The sequence below is a fragment of the Microtus oregoni genome, unplaced genomic scaffold, assembly GCF_018167655.1.
Source record: "Microtus oregoni isolate MIOR12 unplaced genomic scaffold, Mior012 000024F_ref0000369, whole genome shotgun sequence".
Lineage (NCBI taxonomy): Eukaryota > Metazoa > Chordata > Mammalia > Rodentia > Cricetidae > Microtus > Microtus oregoni.
The window spans coordinates 30,772,570-30,795,064 of record NW_024543083.1 but is presented as its reverse complement, the minus strand read 5'-3'; the positions used below and the strand labels follow the sequence as shown (position 1 = coordinate 30,795,064).

The 22,495-nt window shown below is 37.5% G+C and overlaps 1 protein-coding gene across 3 annotated transcripts in view; it reads right to left on the bottom strand.

The window, feature by feature from the left end:
• The window catches only part of Asb5 (ankyrin repeat and SOCS box containing 5), a 46,525-nt gene that overhangs the window by 14,979 nt on the left and 9,051 nt on the right, over positions 1–22,495 (bottom strand). The window contains exon 4 of one of the 3 annotated variants that reach the window (XM_041673794.1): positions 21,417–21,695. In XM_041673794.1, coding sequence (XP_041529728.1) covers positions 21,417–21,695 — 279 coding nt within the window. Of the gene's footprint in view, positions 1–2,688; positions 2,813–21,416; positions 21,883–22,495 lie in introns of those variants that run through there. The other 2 variants (XM_041673795.1, XM_041673796.1) reach the window with 2 other exon arrangements.

Here is a 22,495-nt window from a genome sequence, read left to right as displayed (position 1 = left end):
TTGAGATCTTTGCCCATCCCGTGGTTATTTAAATATCACAGGTTGGGTATCCCAGTTGTTTTATCCAGTTCAGTTTTCTCTAAATTTTACACTTCATTCCCAGCTGCTATCCAACCTCTTCCTTTAGATGAGTAAACAGGCATTTCAACTTAATTGAATTCTTGATTTGAAGCAGCCCGTAAAACTCCCTTATTGGTAAATGGCAATTCTACTTATCTACTTTAATAACTTTATTATTATTACTACTATTATTATTGAAAAACTAGTAATAATACAAGGTTTCTCTGTGTCACCCTGACTATCCTGGAACTTGATCTGTAGATCAGGCTGACCTCAAACTCACAGAGATTCGCCTGCCTCTGCCTCCCGAGTGCTGGGATTAAAGGCCTGTGCCACCACCGCCGGGCCTGTTCATAAATTTTTAAAAGTAAACAAGTGCTTAAATGGAGATGCAATCATATGATTCACTCTGCCTTGAATCTATTAGGGGTTCTGTTTTCAAGGTTTTTATATAGTGTATCCCTCTGTCGTCTAGGCCATACTGGAACTCATTAGGTAGCTCCGGCTGGCCTCAAACTCATGGCCATCAACCTGCCTCAGCCTCCAGTAGACTGAGATTACAGAAGTAACCTACCATGCCAGGACTCCACTTGTTTCATTTAGTCATTCTGTCACTGTTTCATGTCACAAAATATAATTCTGTAGCATTTTACATAAATACTATTTGGTATTAATCACTTATGATAGTCATATATATTACTATTTACCTTATCACATATCAACTAATTAATTATCAGTACACTTATTGTTACATTTAATTATTTAATGTGTGCCTGTATTTGTACATGTGTGTGTGTGTCACAAGTAGATGCAGGCCAGCACATGAGGGTGGCTATCAGAGATCTTGTGGGAGGCATTTCTCTTTCTACTATGTGGGTTTCTAAGGCAAACTCAGGTTGGCAAGCTTGTACCCTCTGAACCATTTTTCTGTGTACAAACATTACCCATGGTGGCTACCCCAGTTGTTTATCTCCAGACCAGTCCTTTCCTTTCAATTTGAGAATTCATGTCCAGCTAAATATTCAACTTTTCCACTTAGATATTTAAATAGATAATCTAACACAATAGAACTCTTAATTTGGAGTCCTTAAAATCTCCCTATTGGTAAATCACAATTCAACCTATCCATAATTTTGCTAGCCCTCAAATGGCTTCTAGATTTAGGAAATCAGCAGATTCACTTAGCTTTGTAAATATCCCTCCTTTTATGTTCAGGAAATTCCTAAAATTTTAATCCTTACCATCAAATGACCTCCATCAGGACTGGACCTATTTACACTCATTAACAGTGTTGGAAAATCCTGAAGCTTAATCAAGTAGAAATTTGCTAAGTCTTGTTTTCCCTTCAAAATATAGTGAATTTCCCATAATTTCAATATAGTCAAAGTAGGTCAAAGGTTATTATCATAATTAGATTCTGAATGTAATTATGTAGCTTACTTTCAACCTCCCCCGGAGCCTCTATCAGCACTAAGATGCCAGAGACTCATTTAGGTGAATTCAGGCACTTTTTTGGCCATGGCTCACACATCTATCATTGTCACGTCTCAAGGTCTACCCCTGGGATAATTTTCTTTCCATTTAACGAAAGTCTAAAAGATCATTATTTCTTCCAAAAGCACTGCATTCACTGTGGACGCAAAGGCTTAGCGGGACACGTGAAACTACTTGGTGATACTTTCCAACAACTGTTACTACTATTCCCAGGGCATCATAAACACACAAGAGAAAAACAATTTGTAGGTCACTGAATTAGGCTTTCATATTTTAAAGTGACAGCTCATTTTTTTTTTTTTTTTTTTGCCTTTCTGCCTGTCTTCTTTGCAGTCAAACTGTGCTCATGCTGTTCGGCTTTTTTATTGTTAAGCACATTGATAATCTTAAGTAAGAAGATGTGTTTGTAGTGAGGAGAAACGATCCAACTGCATGCTTCAATCTTTTAAAAATATGTGTCTGATTTATAACTGCTTTATTTGAAAATGAATAATTTATAAATAACAATCTTCAAACCCTATTATACAGTAAACATAATTGTTACGATGGGGTGATAGTTTGTTTCTGATTCCACATTTCCAGCATTTAAATCTTTTATGGACTATATTGGTGTCCTGTTATTTGCTAAGGTATTTTCTGCTTTTAACATAAAGTTCCCTCCCAGAACCGCTCTTTGAACTACTGTGTTCAATCTTCTTCATACTTAACACAATTTTCTATCGTTAAAATTCACAAAATGTAAGGACATTTCAACAAAGACCTTGCACTCATTTTCTTAATTAAATCACCCTTCTAGCTTATGGTCTAAAATACATGATTTAAAATTCATATTGTTTCTAAACAGCCTTTTCCTGCATCATAGCCTGTTTTCATTCCCATGCCAATGTAGAGTTCACTGCTAAAATGCAAAGAGAATTAACACAGCATCTAAAAGTTGGCCATTGTCTTTAATATCCAATCACAGTGGAGACTCGGCAGATGCATTTTCAAACACACTAAGGGATGAAACTGCTGTGCAGTCCTCTGCCACGTCATACATTCCCGAATCCACATTGTGGAAAGCGCCCACAGTTTAAAGTTAGTATTTGCCAAACTAGGTCAATGTAGTTTACTGCAAATGGCTGCTATACTAACCTTGACTGGTCAGAATACCCCAGCTAGCTTTTCGCTTAGAAGAACATTCCTCTACATTTGCTAGTTTTCTTTTCGGGAGGATTTGCTTAATGGCGTTCCCTTCCACAGCAATGTCTGCAGACATACTTTGGTTGGTGTGTTTGTCTGTAACAAGCAGGTGTCATGAATACAAGTGCTCTTCCCCAGAAGAAATATTAGCATCTGGCTCTCTACCTACTTTTTCCTTCCCTTCTGACTTTCACAACGTTTCCTGTGTGCTGCCTGGAGAAAAGCTTCAGCATTGAGCTCTATTCAGAAATACTTGGAAAGGGGCTGGTAGATGCAGTGTGGGGGAAGGGCCAGAAAGGCTGCGGCATTTTCTATTTTTAAAGCGGAGACTCTCCGCAGCAAGAAATATTTAACTGTTTGAGTGATGCAAATCGTGAAATACTACTAAAATCACTTGCTGTTGCTTTAATGTCGAAACCTATTTCAGTGACATACACATCAACCAAATGTAAAACTGCCTACTGATAAAATGTAAAACTGCCCACTGATGAAGGCTAGATAGAACTTCATAGTCAGAAGGCTCAGGCTCAAAGATTCCTTCGGCCTTACCCCAGCATCATCAGAAATAAGCATTATATATGCATATGGATCCGTTGGTATCTAACTTGTGTTTTAATTTTGTGAGTATCTAAGTTTAGAATTGAAAAATCACAGACTTCTTATTCCCATAGGCACAGCTCACTACTGTGATTTTTTTTCAGCGGTCATTTCTAAACCAGAAGACGTCAGTAGGCGACTGAAGTACGGCTGATATTTTTACCCTAAAAGGTAAAGGAAGGAGAAGTTGGAGAGATGAGTGGAAAAAACTAAACATGTGCCTGTTGTTTATTTGTTTATTGCTAGCATGGAGGATTGAGCAGGGTTAACAGTCCACGGTGGAGGAAGAAGAACAAGTAAACTGTGAAGGGACTCCATGGATTAACTGAGCTGCTCATCATATTACAGGATATTTACATATTGAGATCTGTCCAGATGAAAAATGGTGACAGAGCTAATTATCTGCCTTCATTTCTTTAGTGCCATCTTTAGGGCTCTAGCTGCTATTGGCCCACAGAGGGAATGAAATAATTGGAGCTCTGTCCCCCTGTAATAAGTCAAAGAGGAGGAAAACGAATCATTTAATAAAGTGATTTTCCATGCTTTACCTGTTGACATCTGCTGCCACGTTACAGTGCTGCTACTTACATCAAATAAATCACTAATGGATACCCCAAAACATGCCTTTCTTATCTCAAGCGCTGACGTGGAAAAGTCACCTAACTATCTATACCCCTTCCTCACCTTCTAAAACATTGGCTGGGTAGGTGTCATCATACTCTTCTGTCTCTGAGAGTCTTTGATTCAGTTTTTATGGCACACATAAAAGAAAAGTTAGTACGGGAGTTTTAGGCACCATATATTGCCACTGCAAGACCTAGATATTCCCAGTAAAACTTACGCTCAGAGACAGCTCAGCTAGGGCAATTGGTATGGGTGGCTCGTTCCCCAGATGAAATAAAGACTAGAAAGGCCTATTCAGTGTTTGGTATTGACTTGAGCCAATGATACTTGACCACTGGCTCCTTGTGGCATAGTTTTACACTCACTAAGAAAGTATGAATTGTTACAATAAAAGTAAATAATATTTTTTGTTTAAAAAATTATAAGAAATTTCAGTTTTAGGCTCGAGATTTTTCAGCTTCATGCTTTTGTTAATGTAAAAAAAAATAAATACAGGAAGATTCAAATACTGGAACAATTTTGTCCTTAAAACAGTCATAGATAACGATGTATTATATTAAACTGTCTATGTCTGACTCTCCACCTAAGTTGTATAGTATGACAGCAAGGTCTGAATCACTATGTTATTTCCCTGGCCCATCTTTTAAATGGCATGCCATCTTAAAGAGTAACACAAATACGAAACTTAAGGAAACCTCAGAAGTTTTTCTAAGTCTTGGGTGATGCAAATTTCCAGTACAGCGAAGGGGTAAAATAACCAACATAATCTGTACTGTTTTCTAAAGATTAATTTGTTCTTGCTCCTCTTAAAAGTCTCACTTTGCAGCCAGTGGAGACCACTACAGAGAAACACGATGGGACCGAATGGAGAGATCAACAAATCAAGGGAAGTATAGCCCAAGTGAATGCAACTACATCACAGCTCTTGCATCTGTGGCTCCGACAACATCATGAAAGAGAAGGAGGAAAGACTGTAAGAGCGAGAATACCAGGAAGTCTTCTGTGAATCCATCTCTCCTATAAATGGCTATGTGAGTAGGACCACAACAATGGCAATATCAATGGGCATGGGAATGTGGAAAGGGTATAAGAGGGTCTCACTCCTAGATGAGGAACTACAGGTAACTAATGACTTCTGGGAAAAGGAGAATTAGCTTGTACCAGAAATGGGAATCCTTTTTGGTATTCGATGCAGAGGACCATCTTTGAAAGTCCATACACATTACCAACAAAATCAGGCTCAAGCGGGTTATATAATATTTGTTCATACACATGCATAAATATACACATGTGTGTGACAATAATAGTCAAAGAAAAATTACTAACTTCAGGAAGGTTATGGGTTTAAGTTTGAGTGAGAGTAACTGGGAGAGCTGGAGGAAAGAAAAAGGGGTGATACGATTATATTTTATATATATATATATATATATATATATATATATATATATATATATACCCATCCATCTAGCTGTCTGTCTATAAAAGAAGACACTGGATTTGATCATAGCTGTATACTTAACTGAGTTATGTTTTGATTTGCAGATAAACTGAGGCAAACTTTTTCCATTTTAATATTGTAAATTACTCAGAAGAAAGGGATTTTTAAAAGTGATTTCATGGATTAAGAAATATGATATAGGTCATTCAATAAAAAACTATAAACTATTGAATAGAAGATGCTCATTTTATACATGTTCTGCTTAGCTACATTATTTCATTAAAATAAAGCACAGTAAATTAAATATTTGAAGTAGATACCTTTAGATGTTGGTTATCTATGTACTGTTAACTCTACTTATATAGAAGAATCTAATATCTTTCCTAGCGTAAATGCAAAAAGTCAAGTTGTATATATAAGGTATCATTAGGGTATGATGAGTAGTTATGATATTAGTAGGACTAATCTCAGATAAAACACTAGGGAAACTAAGAAAAATCATTTTCCATAGAAGATTATGGACTCTAATTTATTAAATCTTAGAGAAAAAATAACTAAAATAGACTATGAACCAGAGCTGACCCAGTAATTTCTACTCATAAAGGCTGAAATATAGTGTTGGAATATGAAAGGATCTTATTTTCTTCCCATTTTCATTAGTGCCAATGTGTCTAAACACACAGGCATCGTTGGTGTGGTGACTAGTCCCCAGTGAGATGATGAAACTGGAAATGATTCAGAAAAAGGCACTGGAAGTCACTTAAGACATGGAAGTTCTTATGGAGGAAAAAGATTCTTCCTTCTAGACACTACAAGCCAGAAAGCTAAAACCTGAGAAGAAGTATGACAGAAATCTATATAAGGATGTATGACATGATTAGGCAAAGATGAACTTAAAAAAAAAATAGAAAGAAGGCCTATCTGCTGACCACGTTACAAATCTAACGTCAAGGCACACATTTAACCTTTTTTCTTAAGTTGGCATAACCAGTCCACATAGATTATTGCTTCTCAGAGGCAGCATTTAGTTGACTCCATGATTATTCAAAGATTAGCATTTCTGAGAGTATATTTCTCAATGATGGGACTTGAATCCAGAACAGGTTTTTCTTCCACGGTCAGAAAAAGATAGGATAAACAAGCAAGCCCCTGCTTAAGTCTAGATCGGTTCCTTCCCCAGTGTTTTATAGAGCAAATACATCGACATAACCATCATTGTACTCGAAAAAGGCTTCTAGGACATTTTGGCAGCAAATCTCAGTTCATAATTTCATATATAAATATTTCAGCATCTGTCTCTACCACTTTCACTGTAATCACAGTATTCTATCAAAGAAAAAACAGCAATTTTATTACAGAATGGCTTGAGAGTTTTTCTTTCCCATAGAACTCAATTTATAAGTTTGCTTCTACAGGGGCACTTTAATTTATATGCTCTTTAAATCCTTCATTATTGGGAAGATATTTTATACCCTCTTTATTATTGCTGTGTCTATATGGGATGTGTGTGTGTGTGTGTGTGTGTGTGTGTGTGTGTGTGTGCACGCGCGCATGTCTCACATGGGCCACTCCACTTGTCAGTCTTGCATGGCAGCCACCATTTCCCTTTGAGCAGCCCCTTTGCCCTCACTCCATTTTCTAAACTGTACGATTCTCATCTATAACAGATGTTTACTTAACCATCCAAATTACTGATGAGTCGGCTAGAACTAGGCAGGATTGTCACTTTATAGCATCACAAAGCCCCTGAGGAGGCCTTACCTCCCAGGGGCAAGTGTTCCTCCTTACAGAGCAGCATCACTCACTCCCGACAGGCCATGCGGGAGCTTGCTTACAAGGCCATGTGTCCATACAATTCTAGGAGATATTTCAGACCCCCATTCTTGCTCCATTTTACTTCTTTTTCTATTCTATGTGAACATGATAGGCTAAGTCTGATGGTCCAGTAAATAAATGAGGGTAGGTGAAGCCTGAGGGCAAGCCAAAGAGGAGGTCCACAGGGATTGTTATCTAACAGTTAGCATTTGTTTTACACGTCAGTGAAACGTACAGCTGACAGTCTTGTGCTTCCTGATAGTTTCCCTCTTGACTAGAGCAGAGTGGGTAGGAAAGGGCATAGGAAAAGTCACCCACTTCCGGGAAAGATGGTCGGTATAGCTAGAAAATAGCACTTAAGAGCAAGACGCAAAGGACATTTTATCATCAGTATGTATGGAGACAATTTTGAGAAGACATGCTACATCTTTTTAAACATCACAAACTGGGTACAATTTAAGAAACATAAGCAGGGTGTTGTCAGAACCAAAAGAAACTCCTGACTAAAGGCTGTGGTGTATATTAGCATATCAAGGCACATGCTGGCCTCTAGGTGCTCTTGGCCAGTACCTGCTACAGAGGCCACTGGCATCTTGTCTCCCTCAGCTCCTATCCCACACCCCATCCTAAAATCTTTCTAGCTTCCCTTCCCACAGCTTCCCATTCTTCTATAACCTTGTCATTTCTGCCAGGTCATGCTCTCCCTTTTTCGATTCTTTTTGCTTTCTTGATCCTCTTGTTCCTCTCTCTCTCTGTTTTCTTCTTTTCACCCCCACCTACGTGGTCCGGTACAGTAAACTACTTTTTCTCCCTGCTGAGGATTCTCCTGTTTGCCTCCCTCGATCTACAAGAAAAGCCTTCTCTTCAGTCACACCTTCAGGCAGTTATGACCTCATTTCACTCAGGGTAAGACACACCGTTTCAAAGATGAGCCATTTCCACGTGGAAAAGACGGTGGGTGGGCCTTGGACTTCCCACAGGGCAGGGAACCCTGATTGCTCTTTGGGCTGACGAGGGAGGGGGACTTGATTGAGGGAGGGGGAGGGAAATGAAAGGCGGTGGCAGGGAAGAGACAGAAATCTTTAATAAATAAATAAATTAAAAAAACCTAGGAATGAAGAATTATTCTGTGTTCTGTATTTTTTGTTATCTTTGCTTTCAAGATAGGGTCTTGTGCAGCCCAGGCTGCCCTCGGGATTCTTCTGTAGCAGAAGTGCTGGAATGACAGCTCCATGCTATCACCTCAAACTCAGGATTTCTTTCCTTTCTTTCCACGTCCCAAAAAAGCAGCAGGTTTTGAAGTAAATTGAAGCTGTGATACATTTGAAGCCTAGAAGTCTCCCAATCCTCCTGTCACTGGCTCACAAGTGCTAGAAGATCATGGATATTTAATACATGTAGTCTGGACAATGTCTCCCGCGGGTTTGCTGGTGTGACTTGAGTACTGTTATCTAAGTATTCCCTTAGGTGAACTGAAGATCAATAGGGAATTGATGGAAGGTAAGTGTTTAAAAATGCATTCTCGGGGCTGGAGAGATGGCTCAGAGGTTAAGAGCATTGCCTGCTCTTCCAAAGGTCCTGAGTTCAATTCCCAGCAACCACATGGTGGCTCACAACCATCTGTAATGGGATCTAGTGCCCTTTTCTCTCCTGCAGGCACACACAGAGACAGAATATTGTATACATAATAATAAATATTTAAAAAAATAAATAAAAATGCATTCTCACATGTTACACAGACAATGTCTTAATAAACATGGTTATCTCTACCCCAAGGCTTTTACTGAAGTGTAAGTATGCATAATCCAATCCATGACTTCATTTTGCCAGTACACCACTTCTGAATTTCCCTTGATCATCTCCACATTTTACTTCTAATTCCATTGCTCCTAAGGTCAAGCTATAAAATCCTATCAATGAGTGCAGGAATAAAGCTTACTGGAAAGCTCTTGCTTTGCACGTTCAAGACTCTGGATGTTTGTTTGATCGCCAACATGGGAAAAGTCAATACTGAAATAGTTACTGACCCTACCCACTGGCCATCATCTGATCCATTCATTCTCTACTGATTAATTGGAATGTCTGAGGTTTGCTTCAAAATAATTTACTTGAGAAATTTCACAAGTTTGTCAGTGCTCTTTACAAAAGCAAGTTTGTATGTACCAAAACATTATTATTTTTCTTTCCAATTTACAACCAGAATGTTGTTTAAAATAGAAAAAATGTTCATAATAAATTTCTTAAGAAGCTCATTTATTATGCTGGATTTAATTCATGAATACTTGAAAAATTTCCCATATATTCGTAAGTAATATTATCCTAAATTTACTTTTCTTGTAGCAACTGTTAGAGGCCTTAGTAAAGTTCTGTTAGCTTGATCTCTCTCAGTATGAGGGGTATGCCATGCAATTATATGTTCTACCTTTGCAGAATCTGGTTAAGAAACCTTTGTACCCAATGTTGGGCTTCGAGTCACTACAGTGGCCCTCACTAATAGTTATGAATGCTTATGTGAAGTGGAGGAAAGCAAAAATGAAGCCGAACCTACAGAAAAAGTGTGCAACCATGTCTGTCTAGGAATATATTCTTGACAAGTGATAAGAGGAGTAGTGTGGGACAATTCTGTGTTTTGTCAATTATGTTTTAAATAAATGCTGATTGGCCAATAGTCTGGCAGGAAGTATAGGCAAGAAAACCAGACAGGAAGTAGAGGTGGGGAAAGGAGAACAGGAGAATTCTGGGAAAGAGGAAAGCCCATTCCTCTGCAGTCCTACCCAGACACAGAAGAAGGAAGATGTGACTGCTGACTGCCTCACTGCAAAAGGTACCGAGCCATGTGGCTAACATAGATACGATTTATGGGTTAATATAAGTTATAAGAGTTAATAAGAAGCCTGAGCTAATAGAACAATCAGCTTATGATTAATGTAGACCTCTGTGTGATTTCTTTGGGACTTAACAATGGCAGGAACTGGGCAGGACAGAAACCTTGACAACGGAGCAGAAGCTGGTGTCCTACATAAAACTCTTTGTAGGCCTGATCTGGGGACACAAATGGCTCAAAAGGGAGAGATTGGGTGGATTATCAATAACTGTAGATCTGGATATCTGAACTAACTAGTGGCATTTGCAAACAGGCGCAATACTGGCTGCCCCATGATAACTTCACAGAATAAAACTGGTTGCTTTGTTATGCTGCTAACAAACCTTAATACTCATGTCTCTGGTCTGGCCAATTCAATACAAAAAAACACACAAAAAAAATGAAAGTAATTCTAGCATAATGAAGTCAACAAAATCTCAACAGGTGGCTGATAACAACGACAGCAAGAAGAAAACCACAGCTAGAATGGTTTTTAAGTAGAGGAAGGTGTTACCACAAACCATACAGCTCTAAGAATAGAGACCTGAATCATTTCTGTTCAATGCATTTCTGTGAAGGAAAATCCCTTTGACATGGACAGAGCATAGAGGAAAGTTTCACGTGTGAGCTAGGCTGTCTAAATGGAGTTCTGCTTAGGTCCAGTCTACCAGCCAACCACTTTCACTGCTTCGCTCCAGTTCTAGGTAATGGCTCAAGATGGCCGATATTCATGAAGGGTATCACAGTATCAAACAAGGATATCCGTAATCTTTAAAATAAAATTCACTGCTTATCTTGCTTGGGTCTTTAGCCGGTTTTGTTTTGTAGACTGAATAATTCCGATTCTCTGATACTTGTCCTTCTGTATGCTGGAGGCCAGCAGGGAGAGCAGGCAGAGTGGTGGGACAGAGAATCGCAAATTTGAGCTTTGATTTTGTTGTTGTTGTTGCTCCCTCTCTGCTTCTTTTGTAAGCATGAAGGACTGGAATAGAAGTAGCTGCTGGTAGTAGCAGAAGTTAGCAGCCAGCAGAACCTGATTGAAATTGTTCTACTTCTAGGAATTTAATGAACATATAACAACTTACTAAATACTGTAGGGCCCCCACCAATTAGTATAACTCTGACAAAAATAATCAAACACTTGGGTTCTGAAATTATTTACCTAATGAATTAACACAGTTGGCATATAAGACATACTTACTAGACACAGCCTGGCATGATCGATCACATGCTTTTTGGCAACATTGTTTCTTATTAGAATTCTGAAGTGTTTTCTTTTTGAATTTTTAATTCTTTTGGAATTTCATTCATGAGTATATGGTGTTTATATCATTTCAATCATCCTTTCCCCTATAGCTACTTCTATGTCTTGACCATCTCTCAAATTTGTGACTTCTTCTAGAATAACTATTGATACACACACACACATACCCTACAACAACAACAACAAACTAGATCCAATTATCGCTATCATTATGTAAGTATGTTTAGGGCTGACCACTTGGGATTGGATACCCTATCAGCAGTTTCACTACTAAATTATGGCAAGTTGTATACCATTTTTTAAAAATAACAATGTTAGGTAAAAAGCTAACATTCACACAGTATAAGCTCTAAGCCAGATATAGTAGGAAGTGGTTTTGGTCATTTTAGACGACATATCTCTCATGTAAAATTTACACTGATCCATGGGGGTCCAGGTAGTTATTTTTAGTTTCCTGATGAAGAAACTGAGACCTGCAGATACTAAGCTGTTTTCCATGGAGGACACAACTAAAGTAAGCCAGAACCGTAACAGATCTCTTTCTGTCATTTACTTAGCCATGCGCAATGCAACTTTAATCCCCATTTTCTCTAAGGGTCTTTTATTCATTCTAAAAATATTTACTGACTTTCTTCAATATCTAAGGCACTGCTTTTCCTGTGTGCCATGAACAGTTCTTTCAAAGATTAAGTGACATCTTGTCTAGTAAGCTGTAATTTCTTTCTTCAGAATAGCAATGGTCTTGAAATGTCCTCTATCATATTGTTAACAATTATTCTATACTCAATTACTTCACAAGAGTTGTAGTTGTCTTACGTTAAGTAGATATGTACTAAGTATACTTTTCTTTTTCACCTGAATATCAATTTTGTCTTTTAAAAATATCTTAAAAGTGAAAATATCATTTTTGATTCTGTAGACTTATTTCATATTAACTCTATAGAATTAAATTCTGTGGTTCTATAATAGTAATATGATTGACCTTTAAATAATTAATTCCATTTTTGAATCCAATTGACCTTCATAAATGAAATTCTAAAGATAAAATCTATCTTAGTGGATTCTACTTTCTCAGCTTTCTTGAAAGACTCTTCCATCTTCCATATTCTTGAAATACCAGAACAATTAGATATACAAATATTGTTGTAGGACTTGAAGTTCAGGAGATTCTTATAACCTAAATTGGTCTTGTTTGTTGACTTTTTTAACTATAAAAAAGCCATAAAACTTAATCAGTGAGCTATTTCATCACAATTGTGTAAAGTGGGAATGATAAAGGTGAAAGAAGAATCAATGGTTTTGTTTTGTTTTTCTTTCTGTCCTGGAGCTCACTCTGTAGACCAGGCTGACCTCGAACTCACAGAGATCTGCCTACCTCTGCCTCCCAAGTACTGGGATTAAAGAATCAACTCCTGGACTTGAAATGCTAGAAGAGTCACTAGGAAGACATTATTCATGATCTTCTGTGTATTTGAACTCAAAACCAACTAACACTTCTTCATTTTCCAAATTTACCACTGTGGATCAAGTTTAAGGGACAATGAACAACTTCCAAATCCGGTCACACGTTCGCCATACCACATAATTCTAAAAAAATCCTTTTTACATTCACTTGAAGGGAAGTTATTATGTTCCTACTAACAGGATAAAATTCAGAAAAATAAGTGCTTTCAGTTCTCATCAGTGGTCAGTCAAGGATGTGCTTAGTTGGTACCGAGTTGGGCCACAGAGGCGTTCTTACTTCTGCACTCATGATTGAAGCCCTATTATACTGTGAAGAAGTCTTTTCAGATGGCTGGGTGGCTTCCTCCCACCCTCAGGCAGTCTCCCCTGGCTCACTGTAATGAGGGACTTTCTGACCTTAGGATGGAGAACAGTAGGTTTTCAGGGAATCAAGCTCAATTGTTGCCATTTTCCCTCGGATTCAAGCAGCACCCTTGACAGCTCCCAGGAGCCAGTGCTTCTATTTAAGAACATGAGTGGCATTTCGGTGTTACATTTCAGTTTGTTTGTTCTCTGCCCGGAGTTTAAGACGATAAGCCTTCTGGAAAGAGTCTGTGGATTTCTGAAGGTTTCTATTTTACTCTGTAGGCAACGGTGCCATGGATATTTCAGCTGCCCTGTTGGAGAAAAGCTGCCCTCATACCACTTCACGGTTATGCACATTCCTGAAGGGTCCTAAATCTTAACTGTTCTTTCTGATCCCCTGCGAAGAATGTTGAACGGCTGCTTGGTGATTGGTCATATAGGCTTGTCAGGTTAAACAATGCGGCATATGGTTTATTAAATAATACCTTACTAACTGAGATGGTTTAGTTATAAATATTATCTTATTCTTTGGGGGGAAAAAAAAAACCTTTTCTACTGCCCAGCTTAGGAAGACTCATGAAGAAAGACTTGTTCCAGCTAAAGAGCGAAAGGAGGCCATGAGAACCTATCTTCCCCGCACCACCCAAGCTTCTTAGTCTTTCAGCCTTTTCCAGACTCCCTTAAATATAATAAAATGACATTCAAACTTTTTCTCAAAGAAACTCATGGGGTTTTCCCTGGTCAAAAAGTTATACAGCATTCAATTTGTCCCTAAGTTTAACGCAGACTTGCTTACTCATTAACACTCTCTGAAGTAACTGACCATTCCCAGTTTAGAAGCCCATGATTCATTTTGCAATATTAACAAAGAAAGGCTGGAAAGAAGAATTGTTCCCTGTGCTGGTGAAGAATGCCAAATGTCCCTCACAGCTCATACATACACACTTACCTACATATATACATACATACACATGTTTATATACATACATACACATAAATACATATCCTTCATCCTTTCCTTCCACTTCAGTGAGGATTTGGAGGAAAAGACATTCTAAATAATTATCTTTCAGATCACATTATTGGTAGACAAAGGGAGTCATTGAGAAAAAAATCTTTCTTCAATATAGAAATGTGCTTAGTATACTAGTTTTTGCCAGTATCCATTAAACATTCATGGAGACACAGTGAGGACATGCCCTGCTAAGCCCACAACAAGGAGGCCAGCCACTTTCTCCAACAGTTCATACGATGTATACGATGACACACGGACTCATTTCAACAAGGACTAAGAAACACTGTGAGGGCATGCATTGCTAAGCCTATAACAAAGAGGCCATCCATCCTCTCTGATATTCAGTTCATACAATGTAGACCATGACACACTGAATCATTACAACAAGGACTTGACAAAGTACATATGGTGGTAATTATTCCTCCTATAAGCTCGTGACACTTTTTTTTTTTTTTTTTTTTGGATTTTCGAGACAGGGTTTCTCCGTAGCTTTTTGGTTCCTGTCCTGGAACTAGCTCTTGTAGACCAGGCTGGCCTCGAACTCACAGAGATCCGCCTGCCTCTGCTTCCCGAGTGCTGGGATTAAAGGCATGCGCCACCACCGCCCGGCTCGTGACGTGACACTTTCATATGCTTAATCCAGTAAAGCCATTAGAAAGTTCTGAGCAGAACTGTGGTGTTTGGATACAGGATCTGAGAAAAGGTGCATCATCTACTCAACCAAGTTATCATTAGCTCTGAGATTCATACTTCAGTAAAAGTAAACCAATGCTTCTTATGTTTCTAATTTTAAATTTGCCCTCTTTTTCTTTGCATGCAATTTGATCTTATTTATATTTCTTCGTAAACATGTATTTGCTGCCTTAAATTATGCTATCTCTATGAGTGAACTCCATATTTTTCCCCTCATTGAATTCTAAATGTGGTCATTTTCCTTTTAGGACTTTATGAATTCTGCCTTGTTTGCTGTTTGGTTATTTTACATGTGTAACGTTTGACTCAATTACATTGCCTCCTTTTACTAAAAAATAAGTAAAAAATATTGTACCACATACATGCTGTAATTTAATAGTCTGTCTAAAAAGTATTATGCATATATTCCATGTGTATTTTGTGTATACTATATATATATATTTATATATTCATTATATATAATGTGAGTATGCAACATACAACACTGGGCCAGGAATAAAGTGATATCCAATATTTGTTGGCCTGGAGTTGACTGAGGACTATCTTAACTATGTCAATAAATAAGAAAAATAGCCAATTTTAAGAACATCTTACCAATTTCTAAAAGAAACAGTAATACAGGAAACAAGTTAAGAATTCATTTTTATTTCTTTACTTCCTGCATAGACAAGAAAATTTTTAGGAGTTGATGGACTGACGATGAGATTTCTTCAAAAAGCCTAGGAAAGCTGAGAACACCAGCATGTGCCTTTCTTAGAGATAAAAATGTTACACAGTGAAATGATTGGGGTAAAGCTGAATGTGTGATATATATGACTCAGATGTGACAAGTTGAGAAATGGACAAGACATATGGAGCAGAAGTGGAGAATTTGACATTCTGAAACATTCTGAAAGAAACGTGCACAGTTGGAAAAGAGAACATGAATATTGTTAGGACAGCTTGAAACTGACCTGTCCCAGACAAGGCTACTCCTGGCTGGGTCCTCTCCTTTCATTCCCCCATAGCAATTGGTTGACTCTGTAAAATACCCACACACATTCAAGAGACTGTGGGCTTTGGTATATTGTATTTTAATGCCAAATACAGTACCTTTGACTTTGGGCAAATGAAAATAAATAATGTGGACTTTGTAAGAAGGAAATATAGAATGATAAAATTATAACAGAAGAAGGGAACAAGTGCCTAAGAAATCTATTCCTAAGGAAACTTATGCTGTCAAACACCATGAGTTGTTATGTTCTCTAAGTCCAGAATTAATGCATTTCTCAACAAACCCAGCAGGAGAAATTATAAATATATTAAAATCTGACAGTCATTTCTATGAAGCTTGAAACCTTGTTCTCAATTTTTTTTTTGAGTCACCAGAGAACAATAGCCTCTTCTACAAAAGATGCTCTGGCATTCTAAATTAGAACAGAGCTTGGACAATTTAAAACATCTTTTTCGTGTAATGTCTTTTGTCATTTAGGAGCACATCTGTTGATTTCAGTTATTCCTATAGAGAGCTATTTCATCTAAGTCCAGAAAATATGTTCACGGTGGTTTTTACACATTTATATAATTTAAACCATTAAAGACCTCATCCTACCTGCCTCCTGAAGGTTTTCATTGTTGACATAAGTGGTGTTTCTACGACAACTGATCTCATAAATAATCCAACAGTAGCACACAAAACATTATTCTTCAGAAATGGTAGAATGCATAGCATTTCTGATATTGCTGGAAGCTACTACTAAGTTTAGTTATTAAAGCAAACATCAACACAGCAAGGCTTCTTGATATAGAGTAAGAGATAGAAGGTATCTTGGGGTATAGTTTAGTTATACAGCACATGCCAAGCCTTTGTGACATTTTGGCTTCAGTCCTAGCACCACGAAAGAAATAAACAACCATGTATAGTTAGATATAAATCTAGCTTCTTTTTATATCTTGGTTGTACTATTCTTCAATATGGCAACTTGTTTTCATATTTGACTGGAGGTGGCATATTATATTATATACTACTTTCAAGTCTCAACTATACATATGACAAGAAATGTATGTTTGACAGTAACCATGATGCCGAATGTAAGTTCAGAAATGTGTGAAATCAGAATCACAGACATAAATTTTCATGCATCTTAAGTTCCTAAGTCTCAACTACAAAAGTCTTCCTTGTGAGGTTCAGTGTCACCAGATACTTTCAGAAGTCAACCCACCGACTCACAGGGACACATTTCTTGGAGTTAATTTCCACAGCCAAATATTCTGTTCATGAATCCAATCTATTTTGAAACAAACAAATACTTCAAAGGTGCGTTTGCAACCCTCAAAGCTCAAAATAAAGAACACTGATATCAAAAGATAGACACACTATTTTGGAGTAAGTCTTAAAAATCTCAGTCTAAAGAACGCTGAAGGGAAAGCCAGTCAGTTGTTACAGCAGGGACCAAATCATAATCAGAAAGCTACCTGGTGAGTTTTAAAAATAAGTGAAGAGGGTTCATATTTTAAATAAACACAACACAAAAGGAGAACCAGATTCCAGCTTTGCCATGTCCTGATTTCTCTTGACATTTCATAGTGAAGTTAGGTGGCCTACCAGATTCACAAGGCAGCTAAGGGTCCCCTTTATGATGACATGTATATTGATCTGTGTGGCTGGTCAATTCCCACTCTGATCGACATGCTAATATATAATTCTTCGATACCTACTTAGCTTAAAGTCATAAATGCCCTCATGCCAATGTTCATCAAAGGCTTCACCGATTTGTTCTTGTATTATTTCTTGTTGTTGTTGTTTCTTTTCCAGTTATATAATCATTATCAAACTAATAAAGCTCTCCATAATTTTAACCCTAAATTTTATTTGACATACAAAAATGTGTTTCACTGTGCTATTTTCACAGAGACACAAACACAAGTATAAATTTAAGTACCATTTCATGATCTTCTGGCAAAATACAAACTGGTCTACTTATTGCAAACATGTCCTGCTGTGCAACTTCAATTACTACTGTGTATAAATCTATAATAAATTGTTTTTATTTACATCACTTTTATCTCCCCAACTTCATATATACTCAAACTCTCATGATTCCTAGTAGCTTCAACAGTCAAAATTATTTGTCTCATATTTAAATTCTTTCATATCTGGGCCTAAGCTTTTATTTGTAGAGTTCACACACACAATCTTTATTGAGTGCTGTTCTCCCTTGAGCATCCTGAAATCCATGCCTCTGGTCATGCCTGAGATCAGGAAAACATCTGTGTCCTGCGGGAAAATATCTCCGTGGCAGTCCGAGTGTGAAAAGGGCACACTAATTCTTTAGCTTCTGAAAGTGATTCCTTGCTCAGCAGTCCGTGTAAAAAGTACTCATGCCAAAAAACAACACATTTTCCGTCTTTATTATCTTGCTATCACAGGGACTCAAGAAACAGATATTTAGAACTGACTTCATTTGCTTGAAGGTAAAATTACTGTAAATCTTAAAGTCTATGATTGAACTTGACAAATATTGCCCTTAATATGAGAGAGCTCTTGACACGTCTTGAGATATCTATGGGTACTTAATGTCTTTTTCTAGGGCCTTGGAATGATTTCATCATATTAAGATACCCTTCAATATTATATTTTTCTTCACCATTTAGTATTACAGAGGAAAATAAGTCACAATTCTTTTGTTTCACAGTCAGCCTCAATGTAGAGTGAAAATTTATTACTGACGTCATCCCATGAAAGACAATGGCACTCTAATTGGAGTATTTAACTGAAGCAATGATATTAAAGATAGAGAGGCTAAGCAAAGAATGAGTCCCTTCGGTGTGATGAAGGGTCAATAAGTCTTCAGAGATGAAAAGGCAGTGATATGAAGTTTACCGGAGTTGTTCAGGGATCAAGAAGGAAACATCATAAGGTGGCTTATCCACCATGTAGTGGGAGTTTCTGGTTTGTAATCAGACCTTCATCTGAAGCTTGATTGCACAGGGTTTACCAGGTGATGACAACAGCAGTGAAAACAGCAAATTAGCCTCCAGTGCCCAACACAATGAGCTGCCCTGGAATAGCAGTTAGGGAAGCAAAGGGGGTCTTTTGTTTCCTACTCAAGTACTATACCTCTTGGGAAGCATGTTGTCAGTAAGGTCTCCATTGTTGAGAAAGACATGAAATACACATATCAGCCTTGCTTTATGGGTTTGGTGACTGCACTCCAGAAATTTTGGGGAGCAATCAGGTTAAGCCCTGAAAGTGGGAATGAGGAACCTAATTCAAAGTGGGATGACAGTGACAGTCTTACCAAGGGAGGAGGAAACTGCTTGACTATACAACAATAATTAAACCTGAGTGGTCAGTATTAGACATACGCAAATCCTAAATAGTATATTAAGATTTAAAAATTTAAAAAGCTATATAAAATAGAGAAATAATATTTTCTAGACAAGAAATACTTTTAACAGGAGAATAAGATTTTTTTTCAAGGCGTTTGATTTATTTTCCTAATGTCAAAATAAAATTTGACACAATTATGCTCAGGTTGAATAAGAATTACAAGAAAAGATTCTGATGTTAAATATAAAGAGAGTACTGCATGCTATTGAAAAGGAGTTTTGTTAAGGACAGCAAATGTTATAAACGTGGTAAATCTTTTCAAAACTTTGTACTTTGTATTTTTAGGGGATGTGTTTCTACTATCTGCGGAAAATCCTACAATTCTAATGTATTTTTAAAAAACTCTAATAAGATAGTAAAACACCAGAGTCATCTCATATATGCCCAGGAATTGCCTGAACGAGAACACTATGATCTAACAGAGCATGCCTGCTTCTCTTCTTTGCCAAGATGCACAGAAAGATGTTTCCATGGTCTGCTCTGCCACCTTTGTGAAGGCAGAAATATCTTTCTTCTTTTTAGTAAATGTTTCACTGCTTTATGTACGATTGTTCTTATGAAATGGAGATAAGGTCTGTCTCTGAAATAACGAGCTATGTGGTTTCTAGAAAGATACATTTTTAACACCTTATAATCTCATAATTTGCTTAGCAACATCTAGAAATATGACTTGGGTTTTAAAAGCTATTTTTATGTTTTCATTTAGTACTCAAATACTCCATCTAATAAATGACATTTCCATTTTCCATGGATCATAAAATAAAGACACTGCTTTTTAATGCTAATTCGGGATCAGTGCTGGTAGAGAATGGGTTGTGGCCTATTTCATCTAGGTTTTATTTTCTCTATGAGAACTTCTGGGCACTCACATTTTCCTCACTGAGTTTGTAGATGAGGTCCTCAGTTTACACCCCTTAGGGGACAGTCGTGACTCCACAAACCACTTAAGATTCCTCACATTTATTCAACATTCCCACACACCGACAGTAGCTTGGACTTTAAAGTGAATCACGTAAAAAATTAAAATATAGAGGAAAATCAGTTTCAACACAACTTAAAAGGCTCTTTCTTAAAAATGCTGTATTCTCTAATTGTGTGATGGAAGTTTTTACTTTGAATATTTAAATTGTCTGGGGGGTATCAGGACACATATACAATATTGGCTTGGGTAATTCCAAATCAGAAATAAACTGGAAGATTACAAGAAATTAAAACGTCACTTTCCCAACCAACACATGAATCATTTTTACTATTTAGAATATTACTCCACTAGCATAGAATGGTCTTATAAAATTGAAAATCTGTGAGTGGTGGTACCACTTTTTTATTTCATCTCATTTCATCTTCTTCTAAAACGCACTGAGGAGCCTGACTGCACAAACATCAGATTTGCTTATTCATGACCCTGCCTTGTAGTAAACAATTTCCACAATCCAAACAAAGAAGTATCAATCCCTTTAGGAAAATATGTCCGTAAATGCTAGTGTCTGGGTTTTATTCCACAATAAAGTTATAAAATTGTACGATAAACAATTCTGAAATCCTCTATGTTTAATACCAATTATTTCATTTTACTTTAATGAATTGTTCAGTACTGAGGTTTGAGCCTAGGGCCTTTCATGTATCGGGTGTGCTTTCCTACTGAGCGATCCACAGTCTTCCGTTCAGTCCTCTTTGTGAGACAGGGTCTCAGTACACTATCTTGACTCTACTTGAACTCACTAAAGCCCAGTAAGGCCCAGAGATTACAATTCTCCTGCCTCCACCACCTGAGTTGCTAGGAATACACATTGTACCACCAGGCTCAACTGGACACTTTTATATATGACTTTAATATATCCTTTAAAAAATCACAATGCTAAATTTAACGTTATAGGACAATTGAAGTCAAATTAGTTATCTCTTCATTATTCTCTGTAACAACAATGTGGAAAATGAAATATGTAATGTTTTAAAATGATTACTAGGCAAGGATATCTATACTTAATGCTGTAGTCCCATACTGCCCAAGCACTTATACTGAAAAACAGCTATCTTTTTCATGAAGCCAATGAAAGTAAGTTACAAGAACTTCCTCCCAGTAAAGTCTTCAAAACATCCCATAAAGAGAACCTGTGATGTTTTCTTGGATTGAAGATCAAATGATAGTTCAACTCCACTTGAAACAGGAGCCTGTGATCATAAACGTACCTTGTCCTTGGGTTACGCCATAAAATTCAGCTGCTATCCTGGCGGCCTCTTTTCGGTTGCCTTTCACGATGTAGAAATGACTAAGGATGGCAAGGCTGATTTTCACAAAAAGTTTAAAACAGAAAAGGGAGAGTATCGTAAAATAGACATTGGATAGCTGTTGAGCAAACGGCCGGCTTTCTTCTAACACCGACATTGCTGCAGAGGAATCTGCCTCGGTGCCAAGCCCCAGCCGAGTCTCAACTGTGCCTGGCTCTGTTCCGGGGTACTCTTGAACAGCTGGTCCTCAGGAAAGAAAATATCAACTGGTAATGATGTCTAAGGCTCAAATTATTTATACTGTCCATAAAAGTTCTTCGCCAGCTCCTATTGGTCTGACAATATTCCATGGAAGCAACCAAATCACGTTTCGCAAGCCTCCTGACTTTCCATTCTCCATATAAAATGATACACCCTCTTTCTGTTCCTGGATGTAGGAGTCAAATATTGAAATAAATAATGCCGATGATTTCCTTTTTTGGTATCTAATTATCAAGAACAACTGGAGGGCAGAGGCAGGGCTCAGAAACGGCACCTGGCACCAAGCCTGGAGACCTGAGTTCCACCACTCAGACCCACACAGTGGAAGGAGGGTACTAACTTTCATTTGTTCTCTGACCTGCTTGCATGTGCTGTGGTGTGTGTGTGTGCGTGCTTGCGTGCGTGCGTGTGTGTGTGTGTGTGTGTGTGTGTACGTGTGCACACACATGCAGGCACTCACAAAAATAAATAACTTAAAAAAGAAAATTGAATATTTTTATGTATTTTATGCACATGGTTTATGTAATAATACTGAAGAGAAATTAATTGTTCTAACTCAAGAGTTTAAAATTTGTTGGCCATGAACTAAATCATCAGATAGTCCACAAATGGGATCTGAATGAGGACCCATTGAAGTAAATGATTACATTGATTTTGTTACACAATAGTTTATGTTTTTATATAAATTAGGCTATCCGGTCATCTATTAATAGACTTAAACTGTTAGTGTTACACTTTCAAACACCTATTGGCTGTTTTCTATATGCTGAGCCCAAGAC